Source organism: Hibiscus syriacus, unplaced genomic scaffold (genome assembly GCF_006381635.1).
Source record: "Hibiscus syriacus cultivar Baekdansim isolate YM2019G1 unplaced genomic scaffold, ASM638163v2 tig00012523_pilon, whole genome shotgun sequence".
Classification (NCBI taxonomy): domain Eukaryota; kingdom Viridiplantae; phylum Streptophyta; class Magnoliopsida; order Malvales; family Malvaceae; genus Hibiscus; species Hibiscus syriacus.
In genome coordinates, this window is record NW_024062285.1 from 157,252 (window position 1) to 175,963 (window position 18,712).

General features: G+C 36.0%; 3 protein-coding genes across 7 annotated transcripts; all 3 read left to right on the top strand.

Moving 5' to 3' along the window:
• Window positions 1-828: 828 nt before the first annotated feature.
• On the top strand, window positions 829-14,852 carry LOC120205553 (probable pre-mRNA-splicing factor ATP-dependent RNA helicase DEAH2). Of its 5 annotated transcripts, none has more exons than XM_039205403.1 (7): window positions 835-1,246; window positions 1,377-1,579; window positions 1,675-2,759; window positions 3,155-3,280; window positions 3,372-3,610; window positions 3,722-3,840; window positions 14,711-14,852. In XM_039205403.1, the coding sequence occupies exons 1-7, from the start codon at window positions 965-967 to the stop codon at window positions 14,835-14,837; spliced, it is 2,181 nt and encodes a 726-aa protein (XP_039061334.1). In that variant the 5' UTR covers window positions 835-964; the 3' UTR covers window positions 14,838-14,852. The 5 variants fall into 5 exon arrangements, 4 of the variants coding, with proteins under 4 accessions (XP_039061335.1, XP_039061336.1, XP_039061334.1 ...); XM_039205402.1 differs by lacking the exon at window positions 14,711-14,852 and adding an exon at window positions 4,000-4,281; XR_005524039.1 differs by lacking the exons at window positions 3,722-3,840; window positions 14,711-14,852 and having other exon boundaries at window positions 829-1,246; window positions 3,054-3,280; window positions 3,372-3,410.
• Window positions 7,193-8,328, top strand: LOC120205555 (nifU-like protein 1, chloroplastic). The gene is made up of 3 exons (XM_039205407.1): window positions 7,193-7,616; window positions 7,694-7,830; window positions 7,927-8,328. The coding sequence occupies exons 1-3, from the start codon at window positions 7,289-7,291 to the stop codon at window positions 8,113-8,115; spliced, it is 654 nt and encodes a 217-aa protein (XP_039061338.1). The 5' UTR covers window positions 7,193-7,288; the 3' UTR covers window positions 8,116-8,328.
• Window positions 14,139-14,696, top strand: LOC120205556 (probable pre-mRNA-splicing factor ATP-dependent RNA helicase DEAH2). The gene is made up of 2 exons (XM_039205408.1): window positions 14,139-14,347; window positions 14,455-14,696. The coding sequence occupies exons 1-2, from the start codon at window positions 14,222-14,224 to the stop codon at window positions 14,572-14,574; spliced, it is 246 nt and encodes an 81-aa protein (XP_039061339.1). The 5' UTR covers window positions 14,139-14,221; the 3' UTR covers window positions 14,575-14,696.
• Window positions 14,853-18,712: the final 3,860 nt, after the last annotated feature.

An 18,712-nucleotide genomic window follows, 5' to 3' on the forward strand; every position in this document is an offset into this window, starting at 1 on the left:
GGGGAACTAGGATCTCAAAAAGGCCATTTTAATGAAGAATATGGAAAATTGGGCTCAGTTTCAATTTCAATGGGCTAAGTAGGGATGGGTATGGACCCGATTTCGATGGATTTTGACCCGGCTCGATTTGATCAGATCAGATTTTTTTTAAAGAAATTGAGTTTGGGTTTGGTTGTGTTCTGATCTAGAATAAAAAATACGCAACCCGACCTAAAAAATTATAATTTTATCTTATATATATTTATGGATAATTGTAATAATATCTCTCTATATATTTTTAATTTTCAATTAAATCCCTATTTTTATTGAATAAAATTAATATTTTTTTAATAAATACATTATTTCTGGTTGGATCGGATCAGGTTTAAATTTTATCTCAAGAAGACGGGTCAGGTGGAATGTGTATATTTTTCGAGTCGTCCTTGATCGTATGGTACCAACGTGACAGTTCACAATACTGAGGCGGTTCACGGTGTTGACGTGACAGTCTATGGTGGTTGATAATGTGACATATGAGCTAAATTGGTAATTCAAACATGACATATGGACTGCTAAGTCAGTACTGTGGACCATCACATCAGCACCATATAATCAAACGGTGAAAAATATTCGTCAAAGGACCACATTGAATTTATTTTATGAGATGAAGGGTCACATTGAGAGAGAGAATAATGCGAGGACCACATTGTTAAATCTGGACGGCCAAAACGTAAATAACTATAATTGTAGAGACCAAGGAGTAAATCAAGAAAGCTCGACTCCTTTCAGTTGGTCTTTTCAGCAAATAGGTAAATTCGTAAAATTGTAGAATAATTAAATATAAATACCCAGAAACCAAAATGCCTTAGCCTCCTACATTCCTCTTTTACCCACCCGATTTCCCAATTGCTAGGGTTTTCATTCCCCCTTTCTAAAGGAGGAGTTTCTTATTCAACCAACTAAATCAAATTCCCTAGGGTTTTGAATGGGAACGGAGAGGAAGAGAAAGGTGAGCTTGTTCGATGTGGTGGACGAGCCATCGGTGAAGCTCGGGAAATCGAACGGTTTAGGAGGCATAGCTGCGCTGAACGCCAACTGCTCGATCAACAGGTGGAATGGAAGGCCGTATTCTCAAAGGTATTACGATATCTTGGAGAAGAGGAAAACGCTGCCGGTTTGGCAACAGAAAGAGGAGTTTTTGCAAGTCTTAAAGGTGAACCAAACCCTTATCTTAGTCGGTGAAACCGGTAGCGGTAAAACCACTCAGGTTAGTACTTCCTTCAGATGGAAATTTTAGAAAGTTTAATTTGATTTACCATCAATGGACAATCGTTAGGGGTTTCTGTTTGAGGAAAGAAGTAGGCGGTTGCATTCTAGTTTTTTCTCCGATGATGCAGATACCACAGTTTGTGTTGGACGCCATTGATTTAGAAACTCCGGATAAACGTAGGAAAATGATGGTTGCCTGCACCCAGCCACGAAGAGTGGCAGCTATGTCTGTTTCACGCCGTGTTGCTGAAGAAATGGATGTAACTATTGGAGAGGAGGTGGGTTATAGTATTAGATTCGAGGATTGCAGTAGTGCAAGAACTGTTTTGAAGTAAGTATATTTTTCATGTTATATTGGTATTACCGATATAGACGTGAATTTGAATTATAGAGTTTTGAGGTTATCTTCGTACTGTTGTTTTGTAGATATTTAACTGATGGTATGCTTTTAAGGGAAGCTATGACTGATCCTCTTTTAGAAAGATATAAAGTAATTATTCTCGATGAGGCTCACGAAAGAACATTGGCGACCGACGTGCTATTTGGGCTTTTGAAAGAAGTTTTGAAGAATCGACCTGATCTTAAGCTTGTTGTTATGAGTGCTACACTAGAGGCTGAAAAGTTTCAGGGTTATTTTTATGGTGCTCCACTTATGAAGGTTCCTGGTAGGCTTCACCCTGTGGAGATATTTTACACTCAGGAACCTGAAAGGGATTACTTGGAGGCTGCGATTCGGACAGTTGTGCAGATACACACGTGTGAACCTCCTGGTGATATACTTGTTTTCCTTACAGGAGAGGAGGAAATAGAAGATGCCTGTCGTAAAATAACAAAAGAAATCGGAAATATGGGGGATCAAGTAGGCCCTATTAAAGTAGTGCCTCTATACTCAACCCTTCCACCAGCAATGCAGCAGAGGATTTTTGAGCCTGCTCCTCCTCCTGTTGTGGTGGATGGCCCTCCGGGAAGGAAGATTGTGGTGTCTACAAACATTGCTGAAACTTCCTTGACTATTGATGGCATTGTTTATGTTATTGACCCAGGGTTTTCTAAACAAAAAGTTTATAACCCACGAGTGCGTGTTGAGTCGTTACTGGTATCTCCTATATCAAAGGCAAGTGCGCACCAAAGATCTGGACGTGCTGGAAGAACCCAACCTGGCAAATGCTTCAGGCTCTACACTGAGAAGAGTTTTAATAACGATCTGCAGCCGCAGACATATCCTGAAATATTACGATCGAACCTTGCAAATACAGTTCTCACCTTGAAGAAACTGGGTATTGATGATCTGGTGCATTTTGATTTTATGGATCCACCTGCTCCAGAGACATTGATGCGGGCATTGGAAGTGTTAAATTATTTGGGAGCATTGGACGATGAGGGTAACTTAACAAAGTTGGGAGAGATCATGAGTGAATTCCCCTTGGATCCACAAATGGCAAAGATGCTCGTAGTTAGTTCTGAGTTCAACTGTTCAAATGAGATTCTTTCAATTGCTGCCATGCTTTCAGGTACCTTTCTTTGTTTTGTAGCATGCTTTGTGTTTGAGTTGAGTCAGGTCTTAGGAAGTTGTTGTCATGGGACTTTATCAGGTTTGATAACGTCCCTATCTGAATAGTGTTTGCACTTGGCTAGTGCACAACACTAGATGTTTAACTGTTTACATGCATGTCTTTGCATGCATTGATGCAGTTAATCTGTAATGTGTCTTAGGTTGTCATCAGCAATTGTCTTGTCTGGGTTCCATGTCTCTGTAGGCATGCACCATAGGATTTCTAAGCAAGTGCTGATGCAGATAGTTTCAGTTTCTCAGTATTCTCTCATGAAGCAAATGGTGTTGCCTTGCCTGTATGCCTCTGCTGACCTACCATCGGCCTCTTCTGTGATAACTCAATTCTTTCTTTAGTACCCAATTGCTTTGTACGGCCTAGGGAGGCACAAAAAGCTGCAGATGAAGCAAAAGCTCGGTTTGGACATATTGATGGTGATCATCTCACACTTTTGAATGTGTACCATGCTTACAAACAAAACAGTAAGTAATTCATTGTTTTTTCCTAAGACTATCCAAATTTTTTTTCTGATAGCAATCGATTTAAGAGCTTTGTAATCTGTGAAAACTGCAGATGAGGATCAATCTTGGTGCTATGAGAATTTTGTCAACCATAGAGCACTGAAGGCTGCGGATAATGTTAGACAACAGCTGGTGCGCATCATGGCCAGGTTTAATCTCAAGCTGTGCAGCACTGATTTCAACAGCCGTGACTACTATGTCAACATTAGAAAGGCCATGCTTGCTGGGTATTTCATGCAGGTAGCACATCTTGAGCGTACGGGACACTACTTGACAGTTAAAGACAACCAGGTCAGTATAAGTCTCGTCTTCTCTGTTTCCTGATGATGCTTTCTTTCTTGAAGTTGTCTCCATTTAGGTTTGCAGACGGTAACAATATGTATTGTGCTATTTATTTTGCAGGTGGTGCACTTGCATCCATCAAACTGCTTGGATCACAAGCCAGAGTGGGTCATCTACAACGAGTACGTCCTGACAAGTCGGAATTTTATTCGTACTGTGACAGATATACGTGGTGAATGGTTAGTCTCTCCTTTCTTATATAGTTAACGCATTTGTAGTTATGTAATTGTTTCTTGGTTCATGATACATTGACTATATGGAATTCAGAAGCCCTGAGATAGTCTCAGTAGTTTGTTCGATAGCCCTTTAATTCACATACACTCTTTTGTCGAATACAGGTTAGTTGATGTAGCACCAGATTATTATGACCTTGATAACTTCCCGCAATGCGAGGCAAAGAGAGTCCTCGAAAAGATTTATAGAAAGAAGGAGAAGGATCGAGAGGAGAGTCGTAACAGGAGATGAAGATACTATCTAGTCCGAATTTCATATATGGTGGTATTTGCTAGTTATTCCATATGTTTGATAAATGGGAAGAAACTGAAATTTCTTGTTCCATCGTAACAGTAGAATCTTCTTCCCTATCTTTATGTATCGTACCATCTAGTCCAAATTTGTTATTCTACTTGCTATTTAGTCATTTGTCGAACAATTCCAATGATCCTAAATGAAGAAACGATTGCTTTTAGACCTTTTTTTTATAACCCTCAACCAGTTCTTGGTCTCTATCGTAAAGATAAAATTAGCTATTGTGCTGTTATCTCCTGGTCATATATGATATTACGCTTTTTGGCAATCATCTCCTGTGCTGCGAGCAATTTGTCGAGCGTTTTAATATATCCGATTCCGATAGCTCGTAACAAGTTCTCATTTTAGTTGTCAATGATCGTAAAACCAAACGAACTAACCACTCCAGGCTCCGGCAGCAATGTCTAAGATTGGCCGAACTTATAAACGGTTCCTCTAATAATTCTCTTTGGAGATATCTAGGAGCTTTTACAACGTTCAGAAGTTTTACTACTTCCGGAGAATAAATCATTTATGCGTGTTAAGTGCTCTGGTTTAACTCCAATTTTTAAACATTCTAAAATGTGCTTGCCTTGCTATGGCGAAAAACTTATCAAGAAATACATGATCACAAGTCCTTGCAAGAATGAATCCACTCAAAGTCGACTCTACTTTAAAACGAATAGATTTTTAAACAAACTTGAACTATGATGTCACGGCCACCTTGCGACCGTACTATGTGAGCCATTGTTGAGAACATTCTTGATGTTAAGAACCAAGGAACCAAGAATTCTTTATTTTCCATCATTTCCTTCATTTGTCGCCCGAATCACAGTTTCTATATCAGTTCTATAAGCAAGACATCATCTAAAAGTTGGCAGACACGGCGTCAAAGGGCTGTACCTGTCTGGTAGTCGAGATTAGGATTTGCAGCTACGAAGTCTTATTTTGATTCATTCACCCCCACTCAAGATTCGATCTGACTGAAAGCATCGTGTTTTGCAATATTCTTATCCTCTTTCATCTACTTCAAGTGCTTAAGTTCAGGTGCACCATTCCCACCGTGTATCTTTCTAAACGCTGAATAAACTGCAGGGTAATCCGTTTTCAATTTCAAAATACTTTCTGTGGCAAATACCAGAAGTTCTGAACCGGAGTACAAATGAAAGGCTCTAAGAAATGCACCCCAAAGAAACACATCAAACTTGGAAAGCATCTCCTTGATCAAGGTCTCAGCTTTACCCATCTGGCCCGCTTTCCCATAGGTCTCCATCATAGAAGCATAATGCTCCAACCCTGGTTGTATTCCATACTTGTGGTTCATGGAGTTGAAGTGCCTTTCACCTTCTTCGACCAATTCACTGCCCCTGGATCCTAACAGAACATTAAAAAATGTAACCTGGTTCGGACTGACACCAGTGCTAAGCATTCTATAGAATTCCTGCAATGCTCTTCCTCCAAGCCCTTGTCTTGCATAACCGGCTATCAAAGAGTTCCATGACACCAAATCCTTCCGCTGCATGGACTCGAATACGCTAAATGCAGCATCAGCATTCCTACATTTTGCATACATATCAACAAGAGAAGCAGACAATACTAAATCCTTTGGTATCCCAAACTTGAGAATGCATGAGTGGACTTGCTGGCCAGTAACAACATAAGAACACCCAGCACATGCATCCAATACATTAGAAAACGTAAATTGATTAGGCCTCGTACTAGATCTCAACATCAAAACAAACAGCTTCAATGCCTCCCGAAACCTTCGCGTTGCACGTATCCGTTAATCATCAAAGTCCAAGAAACCACATTCTTCTCGGGCATCTTATTAAACGTAAAAAGGTATTCCAAGGAGCGGGGATTCTTAGCGTCAATTCATCGAACGGGTTATGAGCAAGTTCGGTCTGGCTGTCCCGAGCAGAGTGTTTAATATTTGCGTTCCATGAGAAGTCTTCGTGTATTGGGTTTTGGTCGAAGAGCTTTTTGTCTTGTTTCAGTTGGGTGTTTTGGAGGCTATCGTCGTCGAGATTCCTCGTCGGAAGTGTCGAAAGATGACGGGAAATTCTCAGAGGCTTGATTGGGGTTATCTTCGAAATCCGCATGACGGGCAAGTACTTGGCGCCGATGCACGTGGTAGGGTAGCCAATCGCTTACTTTTATTATTTACATTAATGATCACCAATGTTTGGATAATTTTCTTCTTTTAGCAGTTAAATTTTAAAGTTTATATTATAATCATTAATATAATCAATTTATAACAAAATAATTATTTTACACTTATTTTTTGCTAATTTAATATATTGAAAAAAATTAATAATTAGTTTAATTCTTAAACTATAATTTAAATATCAATCAAGTCTTTTTAAGATTCCTTTTAAATTTTAGGTAAATAATGTGTTTAGTATATAAACTATCAATTTTTATCTGTTTCAGTGTCAAAACTTTCAATATCATACCTAAATTTAATTTTTGTTTCATTTTAGTATTGTTATAAAATGTGTTGAGTTTTATCGGTGAGTACTAAAATGAAACAAAAACTAAATATTAGGTATGATTTTAAAAAAATTTAACTACTAAAACAAACCAAAATTGATAGTTTATGTACTTAATTTTTTTATTCTCTTCTAAATTCTTTATTTTTTCCCACTACAAATATATACAAAATTGTATTAGTAAGAAATTAAAAAGAAGTAATAAATAGAATAAATAACCTTATGAGATTTAGGATTTGAGCACCACTTATATAAAGATGTTATATAAAGATATTTAAGAGTTTATTATGAAATAATGGAGAATTTTTTAATAAATATTATCTTATATTCACCGTAAATTAATATAAAGATAAATTATAATATTTTTTTCTAATTATCATTTTTCAAAAATATATATTCTTATTATTTTTATTTTAAACCTATTTTATTTTAATTGCTAAATTATTAACTTGGGTTTGATTTGGTGATATTTTATATAGATGAATAATTTTCAAGAAAAATAGTGAACAGGTTAAAATTTCTAGCACCACAAATAGTCAGCTGCTTCGTGTCGTGGCTAGCAACGTTTTCGACTTCACGTTATATATCGGATATCCTTCCCCAAATTGGCAGCGATTCGTGATCGGAAATGGCTTCAATTGCGTCAACCGGGTTAACCAAAACCCTAACCTTTTCTTCTCCGCAAGCTCTTCGAATCCCGAGATTTTCATCCCTAAATCAACGCAGACGGGTCCCTCCGGGAAGAATCCGACTGAAAACGGTCGTAAAAGCGTCGAGCCCGGGCCCAGGCGCGGCCACCGGCTCGTCTCCCGGGCTGTACTCGTCGAAGCAGTTCGAGCTCACCGCTCAAAACGTGGACCTGGTTCTGGAGGATGTGAGGCCTTACTTGATCTCCGATGGTGGAAACGTCGACGTTTTGTCTGTCGAAGACGGCGTCGTCTCTCTCAAACTCCTAGGTCACTCTTTTTTATCTTGGTTTCATGATTTAATTATCCATGTGCTTTTGGCTAATGTAGAGTTGATCGAGTTTCAGGAGCATGTGAGAGCTGCCCTAGCTCAACAACCACCATGAAAATGGGGATCGAAAGGGTTTTGAAAGAAAAATTCGGGGATGCAGTCAAGGAAATCCGGCAAGTGTACGACGATGTAGTGAAGGAAACAACCGTCGAGGTGAATTTTCTATACCAAACTTGAGATTCGTCGAAAATAACAAAACAAAGATTATTCATCTAAATTGAAATTTGTTTGGAATTCGCGAGTAAACAGGCAGTGAATCGTCATCTTGATATACTGAGACCGGCTATCAAGAATTTCGGTGGGAGCGTTGAAGTATTATCCGTTGATGGCGGGGAATGCGTTGTGAACTACACAGGTCCCGAATCGATTGGATCGGGAATCAAAGCCGCCATTAAAGAGAAGTTCCCAGATATCACCAATGTTTTATTAACCTCATGAAGCTTCATTCTTTATATGAGAAGCTGAAAAGTTTTGATCTTTTCATGTGCGTTCTTCAGAGCAATCAGCCTTTTGAGGTAATTGATTAATCTCTTGCTCGTGGTGTTCTTCATAAGCTTTTTACATGTCTTTTTCTTTCATGGTTCATACATGTAGTCTTTGTAAAGATACTCAAGATTTCATCTGGAAATCAAAATCACTGTTAATTAATAAGTTCCTTAGGTAGATTTCTCTTTATCAGAAATAGCTCGAGTTCAATCGTATTTTTATTTTAGAAAAAAAATATAAGAGGTCCTGTACTTCTAGAAAAAAAACCAATTTGGCCCTCGTATTATTTTTTTCCTCAATGTGACCCTTCAACTCAGAAAACAAACCCAATATCGCCCTTTGACCGACGTTTTCATTATTGACTGTCACAGTACTGGCGTGTTAGTTCACGGTGTTGATGTGGCGGTCCACGTTGCTGACATGACAGCCCATAAATCATATTTGAGTTATCAATTTAGTCAATCTACCATTTCTTTCGTCATGTTAATCTGCTACCGTGAACTGTCACGTCAACACTGTAACGGTCAACGATAGAAAAAACATTAATCAAATGACTAAATTGAGTTTACTTTTTGAATAGGAATCTCACATTGAGAGAAAAAAAAAGAGAGGAGAACACTAATTGTTTTAAAAAATATAGGGATCTTTTTCTTTCTTTCTTTATTTTAAACCTTTTTGCTTTTATTTTGAACTTTTTGAAGATTGAACTGCTCGAACTTTTCGATCAACTTCATTTACCAAGTAGAAAACGAGTTGGATTTCTATGCTCGACTTCAAGTTTGATTATTTGTGTTCAGAATTGAGCTAAAATTAAGAACACATTTCTTCAATACTAATCTTTCTTTTTCATAGAGAAGAAAAGTTGGATTAAACTTACTAACAACTCGAATCGAGTATTAGGACACTGGGATTAGGATTGGATGATAATTTAGGATGTTTGAGCTCGGTTTAACAACATTAACAGCTGCTACATTTGTATATAGTTTCATGTATTAGTGAAAATCATAACAAATTTAATATAATAATATGTAAATGTGCATATTAGTAAAATTATGACAATAGATACAATTTTAGTTTCGTGCATGTAATTATTTGTGCAATAACAAAAATTCTCCTCTCCTATTGATTAAAGTGTGTGATTGGGGTGCTCTTCTTATATTCAGATCAATGGAATATATATATATATATAGGGTAATATTCTATTACGCTTTGTAAAATTCTTTCAGTTTATACCATTTTAGGACCATTTAATAAGAGAAATTAATTGTTGAGATTGACATTAGAAATGACTAAAAAGTTATAAAATTAAAAGAGTTTTACTGTATAAGTCGATCGTAATCCTAATTTATAATGTCACGTCAAAATTTAATCATATATTACTTTTCTAAAATGGCCTCAAGTTTTCAAATTCACTTTTAAACATTCTAGTTTTATTCTCAAACTATAACCCCTATTCAAAATTGGTCTTTAAGCTTTTGAATGTTTCATTTTCATCTTTAAATTCATTCGAATATGAAATTGCTTTCAATTGTAAATTAACTTAAATTTTATTTTTAAACATGTAATAATATAGTTTGGATTAACAATTTTATTAGCATGGTATAAGATTAACACATATCGATATTTGGAAGATGAAAGTTAAATATTCAAAAGTTCGAGGATCATTCAAAACTTTGAGTGAGGGTTATAATTTGAGATGAAATTGGAATATTCAAATGATTGAGGTCGAATAAGAATGAGAGTTATAATTTGAGGATAAAGTTAGAATGTTTAAAAGTTTGAGGATCAATTTAATATGAAGATCATAGTTTAGGGTCACAATTAGCTCTTTTAGGGGAAAATTGAAATTCAGACATTATCTTTTACGAATTGAATCCATTAATTTTTAATACCAATACAACATTGGGTTCGTTATTCCTAGATATCTCGGATCATAGAAAGCCGAACTTAATAAAGAATATGAATTATGAGCGCCTTGAGTTGTTCATTGCTTATTGGTAAAGGGTGTAGTGGTGTTCACAATTTGTTAATTGTATCGTTTAATCTAAATAATCGGTTAATTATTTTAACGGTTATTAAGTTTTGTTAATCATAACTTAATTATTAAGTAGCAGATAACTGTTATTAACGATTCGGTTATAGGATAACATATGGTTAACCAATTATATTTTCTTTTTTAAAATAACACAACTTAAAATTTTCAAATTTTGTGTGTATTTTCAAATTTTCAAATATATATATATATTTGTAAAAAATTATTTATAAATGTATTTTATTATATAAATATATATATTATGAGGTATATTCATTTATTTACAATTTAAAATTTTGTGTGTATATTTATACTTTATAATTTTAAATCATGTATTTATTCCATCTATGTTTCATTTAATATGATACTATATAAGATAAACATGATAACTAAAAATAGGGGGACTCATTTTGATTTTATTTTTAATTATATTCTCTAAAAAATATTATTAATTAATTATAATTTATTAACGGTTAACCAATGGTTAACCATTTATAAAAATTCATTAATTGTAACCGTAATCTTTAATCGATATTTTTAACGGTTCAGTTAACCAAAACCGTTTAATCTTAATAGTTCAGTTAATTAACCTATAAAATGTAGCGGTTACATCAGTTAATGGTTACGATTAACGGTAACAGATTAATTTGAGCACCATGTCAAACAGTGTCAGTTCAGTATTATAGAAAATAGGGTAAATTATGTGTTTAATATCTAAATTATCAGTTTTGATCCGTTTTAGTGCCTAAACTTTCAATTTTTCCAAAATCATACCTGACATTTAGTTTTTTTTTTCATTTTAGTACCCTTGTTCAAATTTTAACGTTAAGTTTTGAAAAAATCAAATGTTTAAGTACTAAAATAGACAAAAATTGAAAGCTTAAATACTAAAACGGATGAAAACGGATAGCTTATGTACTAAATGTATAGTTTACCCTAGAAAATACAGTGATACGGTGCGTTTCACAGATGGTCGAAAAGCGATAAGAGTTGGGGTTCTGAGAAATTGGGAAGGTAATGAAGTGAAAGATGCTCAGTTTTCCCGCCAATTGTTTTCTTTGGAGTTTGGATATCTCCTCGTAATTCCTCTTCTTTATTGATTCTTTCTATAAATTTCGAAATTGGTTAGTAAAGCCTAAATCCTGACAATGGAGGACGATATACAGACGAGTCTGCAGCGAGAGACGGCTCAGATGCAACAAGATATGTCGAAGTTGCAGGCTGATCTCCAGTAATTGTGTCGCGACGTCGATAAGCGATTGCAAGACTTCCGTGATGAGATGAAAGCTGAATTTAAGGCTCTCTTCGATCGCAATGATGGAACCCGTGCGAGTTCAGTTGACTCGGCGAATCTTTCTTACAAATTGAAGTGCCCGAAGTTTGATGGAACAGACTTCGAAGGCTGGTGGGCGAAAATGGAGCAGTTTTTGGAGGCCGAGTCAGTTCCAGAAGCATTCAAGATCCGAACCGTTTTGTTACAATTGGACGGGGAGGCTCTCCAATGGCACCGCTTCTATGCCACGAGTAAGGGGGGTCTTGCCAATCTCGAATGGAAAACATATTTGCGCAGCATGAGGGAACGGTTTGCGCCGGAGGGATTTGAGGATCCAAAGGCGGGGTCGGTTGCGACAAAGCAGTTGGGCACGGCGGAGCGATTTCATGATGATTTTGTGAGTATCCTTATCCAATTGCAGTTATTTAATTCATGGGCCTCGAGTATTTTTACTGGCAATTTGAAAATTGATATTGGTCAATATGTGAGATTTTCTTAATCCCCCCCCCCTCTTGGCAATAGAAAGAGGAGTTTTTGCAAGTCTTGAAGGCTAATCAAACCCTGATCTTAGTTGGCGAAATAGGTGGCGCGGTCAAACCACTCATGTTACTACTTTCTTCATCTGTATATTTTAAAATTTATGTTTGAGAAAAGAATATTGCAATAACATTCTAGTTTTTTTAATGCAGATACCACAATTTTTATTGGAAGCAAGTGATATAGAAAATCCAGATAAACCTAGGAAAATGATGATTGCATGTACACAGTTGCTGAAGAAATGGGTGTAACCATTGGTGAGGAGGTGGGTTATAGTATTCATTTCGAGGAATGAAGTAGTTCAAGAACTGTTTTGAAGTAAGCTTATCTTTCCTGATTTCATTTTCATATTTTGTGTTATTGTTAATTGTTATAGGTATGAATATGAATTAGAGAGTTTGAGGTTATCTTCTTTCTATGTTTGGCAGATATTGACGGATGGTATGCTTTTAAGGGAAGCTATGACTGATCCTCTTTTTGAAAGATATAAAGTAATTATTCTCGATGAGGCTCATGAAAGAACTTTGGCGACGGATGTGCTATTTGGGCTTTTGAAAGAAGTTTTGAAGAATCGACCTGACCTTAAGCTTGTTGTAATGACTACTACACTAGAGGCTGAAAAGTTTCAGGGTTATTTTAATGATGCAGCACTTCTGAAGTTTCCTGGTAGGCTTCACCCTGTGGAGATATTTTACACTCATAAACCTGAAAGGGATTACTTTGAGGCTGCGATTCGGACTGCTGTGCAGATACACATGTGTGAACCTCCGGGTGATGTACTTGTTTTCCTTACAGGAGAGGAGGAGATAGAAGATGCCTGTCATAAAATAACAACAGAAATCAGAAATATGGGGGATCAAGTAGGCCCAGTTAAAGTAGTGCCTCTATACTCATCTCTTTCAATAGCAATGCAGCAGAAGATTTTTGAGCATGCACCTCCTCCTGTTGTGGTGGATGGCCTTCCAGGAAGGAAGATTGTGGTGTCTAGGAACATTGCTGAATCTTTCTTGACAATCGATGGCATTGTTAATGTTATTGACCCAGGGTTTTTCTAAACAAAAGGTTTATAACCCACGAGTGCCTGCTGAGTCCTTACTGGTATCTCCAATATCAAAGGCAAGGGCACATCAAAGATCTAGATGTGCTGGAAGAACTCAACCTGGCAAATGCTTCCGGCTCTACACTGAAAAGAGTTTTAATAATGGCCTGCAGCCACAGACCTATCCTGAAATATTACTATCAAACCTTTCAAATACAGTTCTCACCTTGAAGAAACTTGGAATTGATGATCTGGTGCATTTTGATTTTCTGGACCCACCTGCTCCAGAGACATTGTTTCGGGCATATTGAATTATTTGGGAGCATTAGATGATGAGGGGAACTTAACAACATTGGGAGAGATCATGAGTGAATTCCCCTTGGATCCTCAAATGTCGAAGATGCTCGTAGTTAGTTCTGAGTTCAACTGTTCAAATGAGATTCTTTCAATTGCTGCCATGCTTTCAGGTACTTCTCTTTGTTTTCTAGCATGCTTTGTGTTTGTGTTGAGTCAGGTCTTAAGAAGTTGTTGTCATGGGGCTCTAGCGTGCATTCTTGCTTGATAACATCCCTATCTGAATAGTGTTTGCACTTCGGCTAGTGCACAACACTAGATGTTTAACTGTTTACATGTGTATCTTTGTATGCATCGATATAGTTAAGCAGTAATGTGTCTTAGGTTGTCATCAGCAACTGTCTTGTTTGGGTTCCATGTCTCTGTTGGAATGCACCATAGGACGTTAAACAAGTTCTGATGCAGATAGTTTCAGTTTCTCTCAATATTCTCTTGTGAAGCAAATGGTGTTGTGTTGCCTTTATCCCTCTGCTGACCCTCCATGGGCCTCTTCTGTGATGACTCGATTCTTTCTCTAGTACCCTGTTGCTTTTTACGGCCTAGGGAGGCACAAAAAGCTGCAGATGAAACAAAAGCTAGGTTTGGGCACATTGATGGAGTTCATCTCACACTTTTGAATGTGTATCATGCTTACAAACAACACAGTAAGTAATTCATCTTTTTTCTTTAAGACTAGACAAATTTATTTTCTGAAAGCAATTGAATGAGTGTGTTACAATCTGTGAAAACAGCAGATGAAGATCCATCTTCGTGCTATGAGAATTTCATCTACCATAGAGCCCTGAAGGCTGCTGATAATATTAGACAATAGCTGGTGTGCATCATGGCCAGGTTTAACCTCAAACTGTGCAGCACTGATTTCAAGAGCCGTGACTACTATGTCAACATTAGAAAGGCCATGGCACATCTGCAGCGTACTGGGCAGTACTTGACAGTAAAAAACAACCAGGTCATTATAAATATTGTCTTCTCTATTTCCTCATCATGCTTTCATTCTTGAAGTTTCTTCAATTCAGAGATGGAATGCAACTATGTATTGCATTATTTGTTTTATAGGAGGTGCACTTGCATCCATCAAGTTGCTTGGAGCACAAGCCAGAGTGGGTTATCTACAATGAGTACGTCACTGGAAGCCGGAATTTTGTTCGTACTGTGACAGATATTAGTGGTGAATGATTAGTCTCTCCTTTCTTATATAGTTAACGCACTTGTAGTTGTGTTTCTTGGTTCATGATACATGGAGTTTATGGAATTCAAACTTTTTTATTCAATAGCCCTTCAATTCACATATACACCCCTTTGACGAATACAGGTTAGTTGATATAGCACCACATTATTATGATCTTGATAACTTCCCACAATGCGAGACAAAGCGAATCCTCGAAAAGCTTTACAGAAAAAAGGAGAATGATCGAGTGAATAGTCGGAACCGGAGATGAAAGTTCAATCCCTTCATATCTTTAAGCACATCCCCCTTTTGTTGAATGTACAAAAAGAAAGATTACACTAGGTGGATTTGTATAAAAACCACTTACACTTTGTCACTCCAGATACTCTTAATATGAATGAAAGAAAATGTTTTGTATTTTAAGTAATTTTTAATTATTTTATTAAAAGATTTATATAAAAATATGAAAATAAAATAAATATTATAATTGTTTTCATTGAAAAAATAAACATTTAAATGTTTTTAATTGAGTTGTTGCCACTAATTACTAGATGGTAATTACACATTATTACAAATAATTACATGCAAATATGGATTATTAAATAGGCTTAGGGTTGTCTTGTGGCATATTGTAGTTGGAACACTTGAAAAAAAACATTAATTTTTTGGAACAATATATTAGAATTATAAAATCTAAAAAGAGTAAATACATTTAGTTGATTGGTTAAAATACTCATCTTTGCTTTCTCGTATTCTCTTAGGTCATGATTTTTAGACCCGTCAAGAGCACTCTCCTCCTTTCTCTTAGAGTAATCCCTTCCCTTATCCTCTAGGTAGAATTAGGATTGGATTTAGAATTTATATACAAAATTATGACATGACATATTACATTAATGGGTAAATTACAAATTTGGTAATTTACTTTTACTCTCTCTCCTATTTCACTCATTGTATTTTAAACCTTTTCAATTACTTCACTAAATCTAATACATTGAGTTTTTTTGTCACTCAGCCGCTAAATAGTTAACGGTGTTAAAATGGGTTGGTATATAAATGCAAAACGACGTCGTTTTGGTAAAAATTTTGTTTTCTTAAAATGTCGTCGTTTTTAACACCATTAACTATTTAGAGGGGGAGTAACCAAAATAGGAGAGAGAGTAAAGTTCAGTAACAGAAAAATCAATCTACTAAGTTCAGTGAGAAAATTCACAACTTTTAAAGTTAAGTGATCAAAATAGGAGAGATAGAAAATTTGTAATTTACCCTACATTAATTAATCTAAATAACTATCAACATGAATTAAAAAGAAAAATCATGTTTTAATAGGGGCCTAAAATTGTTGGAAGCTGGGATCCACAAGGACAGCCCATCAACTGGGTAAACTCATGTTTTATATTCCCTGCATCGCCATCCAATCATCCATTCCACCACCCACCTCTCTTCTAGGCCTCAACTTCCTTCAAGGTATGACAACTCTGCTCATCTCTTCCTCTTTTTGATCCCTTGTCACTGATTTTCAGCATTTAGGATCTCATGACTAAAGACCCTCACTTCCTGCTTTTGTTTAGATGCTATGTTATATTATATGTTATTATGATCACAGAAGGACACCAAAAGAAACACTCATTTTCCCATCTGATCTTCAACAGGTTACAAGTTATCATCTTGATGGATATATTCTCCCATGAAACCATCATCTTGATGATGTTTTGCATAAGAGGAACAACCATGGATGTTGATCAATTCTTGTTCACGTCAAAGGCTTGTTGACCTATCTTCTGGTGCTATCCTACCTGAGCTTATTTTAAGGAGGAAACAACCATGTTCGAGTTGTTTCCTCTTTCTCTCTTCTTCTTGACCTTGTAAGGCCTTTTCTTGACCTTGTAAGACCCCAACCTAAATCCACTATTTTCATTATCAACACCTCGAGCCACCAACGATTCCCACCTAACTCACCAACTCACTCCCTGTCTATCCCTCCTGAGCTACCACCAAACGTCTGAATCAACTGAGTTTGGGTTGTATGAACCTTCATGATTTTTTTTACTTCTTTCATTTTGTATTTAGTAATTTCAGTAAACGGAACGATTTTAGTAGTAAATAGAATTATTGTTTTTATAGAGATACTGAATACATATATTTTCTCTTTTGAGTTTTGGGTTAGTCAGACCGTTTGACATTTGTTTCATCATTTTTTTTTCGCTCGCCATTGAAAGGTCACTGATATTCTCTCTCAGGTCACTGATATTGAACAGTGATGAGGTACATAGGCCAATGCATATAATTGATGCTGTTGTCGTGTGCACTTTTTGGAACACATTAGTTTTGTCGCATTTACTTGTATCGTTGCTGCTCTTTGATGCATCAATGTCCTTCCCTTTTGTTGTGTCCCAAACTCCATCTCTTGAATCTGAAAAAAAAAACAAAGGAAAGGAAAAGTGCAGGGCCTGCTCATCCGCACTGACTTCCCGGGGGGAAATGTGAAGGTAATGGAACGGGGAAATTGGTAGAGTTCTGATAATTGGAGGGGCAGTTCATATGTATTAAAAAAAAACCAGGCATGTGTACACATTCATGGGATGCTGACTATTTCCTAAAAGTAAATTCGTGACTATAGTGTCCCAACCTAGTCGGCTAGATCGTGTTGTGAAAATATGACGTAGAATTACGGACTACTAGGTACAATTTCATAGATTTCACATTGTACTCGATTTAATTAATACATAGATAAGTATACGTTTAGTGGATAGTGGATAAGTATGGTGTAAAAATTCATATCAACCGTGTATAGTAGATAAGTGATAGGGTTGAGATTTTACTCCACTCCGTATCCAATGTCCACCTACTAAATACTGACAATATTAATTTAGGATCATTATGAATTTAGGTATAATTTCAGAGATTATTCTGTAAATCTTAAGATTTTATAGGACATGACTTATAATTTAACAAAATGTTTTAGTATAAATATTTTTAGAATGGAATACGATCTTTTCTCATATCTCAACTATTAATCTTTAGAATTAAGGTTGTTGTCAGATGGGTATGAACATGTATATACATGTACGAACTAGGTGGTGAGTATTCAGTTGGATAGTAGGTATGGACTTGGATTTTAGAATGTATATGCGTGGGCGGATGTGAATATAAATATTTTATCTGTTGTGGGTGGTGAGTAGGCGGTGGTGAATATAAAAACATTAAGTGAGTATGGAGATGAAAGGAGTATCTTATCCGCACCTGTTCTGCCTATTTACTATCCCTACATAAAATTGTTATTTTTATTTTTAGAAATTAATATATTCACGTTTAATATTATGTATTATTCAATAAATTAGATGGTAACACATAATGGAAAATGAATTCTAATGAATCTGTAAATTAGTATATGTTTACAACACGATGTGATGGGTGAAACAAGAACGTGACGTATCACATTAGGCCTGTAAATGAACTGAACGTTCAGCGAACCGTTCATGAACCGTGCGGCGGGAAGTTCGTTTATGTGCGTTTATTTATTAAATGAACGAACATGAACAAGATTTTTTGTTCGTTTAATTAAATGAACGAACATGAACATAGGTCTCGTTCGTTCATTTACGTTCGTGAACGTTCAGTTATGTTCGTTCGGTTATGTTCGTTTATGTTCGTTCGATTATGTTCGTTTATGTTCATTCATTTATGTTTAACCCAATCTTCTTAAATCAATTTTGGTGACCAATTTGTAAGTATCTTAAAAATATTAATTAATATGATATTCTGATGACCAACTCCATAATTAATCCAATTTTATTTGGAGATTAAATCCAATATGTTAACCTGTGAGGCACCTCGCACCTATATTCATTTCCCTCTTTTTTTCCCAAACCCTAGTGTTCACTAGAGAGTGGAGACGATCGCTGAAAGCTTCAAAACAAGTTATATTATAGTGCAATATGAAGTTTTACATGTTTGTTTTCATCTCTTTCTCTGTTTTATTTGGCTTAATAGTTGATATGTAAAGTTATTGCAGGTATCTTCACATCTAAAACTCAAGAAAACATCATACTTCTTTATAGAAATAGATGGGAATATAAAGGTAACAATCGGAAGTATACGAGCATCAGTAAAGAGAAAAATATATAGAATTTGCCAGAAAACAAAACA

Coding starts and splice junctions, on each gene's coding strand:
- LOC120205553 (XM_039205403.1), top strand. CDS start 965: ATGGGAACGGAGAGGAAGAGAAAGGTGAGCTTGTTCGATGTGGTGGAC. Junction 1,247..1,376: donor GTAGCGGTAAAACCACTCAG/GTTAGTACTTCC, acceptor CCGATGATGCAG/ATACCACAGTTTGTGTTGGA. Junction 2,760..3,154: donor AATTGCTGCCATGCTTTCAG/GTACCTTTCTTT, acceptor TTCTTTCTTTAG/TACCCAATTGCTTTGTACGG.
- LOC120205555 (XM_039205407.1), top strand. CDS start 7,289: ATGGCTTCAATTGCGTCAACCGGGTTAACCAAAACCCTAACCTTTTCT. Junction 7,617..7,693: donor CGTCTCTCTCAAACTCCTAG/GTCACTCTTTTT, acceptor ATCGAGTTTCAG/GAGCATGTGAGAGCTGCCCT. Junction 7,831..7,926: donor TGAAGGAAACAACCGTCGAG/GTGAATTTTCTA, acceptor GCGAGTAAACAG/GCAGTGAATCGTCATCTTGA.
- LOC120205556 (XM_039205408.1), top strand. CDS start 14,222: ATGGCCAGGTTTAACCTCAAACTGTGCAGCACTGATTTCAAGAGCCGT. Junction 14,348..14,454: donor TGACAGTAAAAAACAACCAG/GTCATTATAAAT, acceptor TTTGTTTTATAG/GAGGTGCACTTGCATCCATC.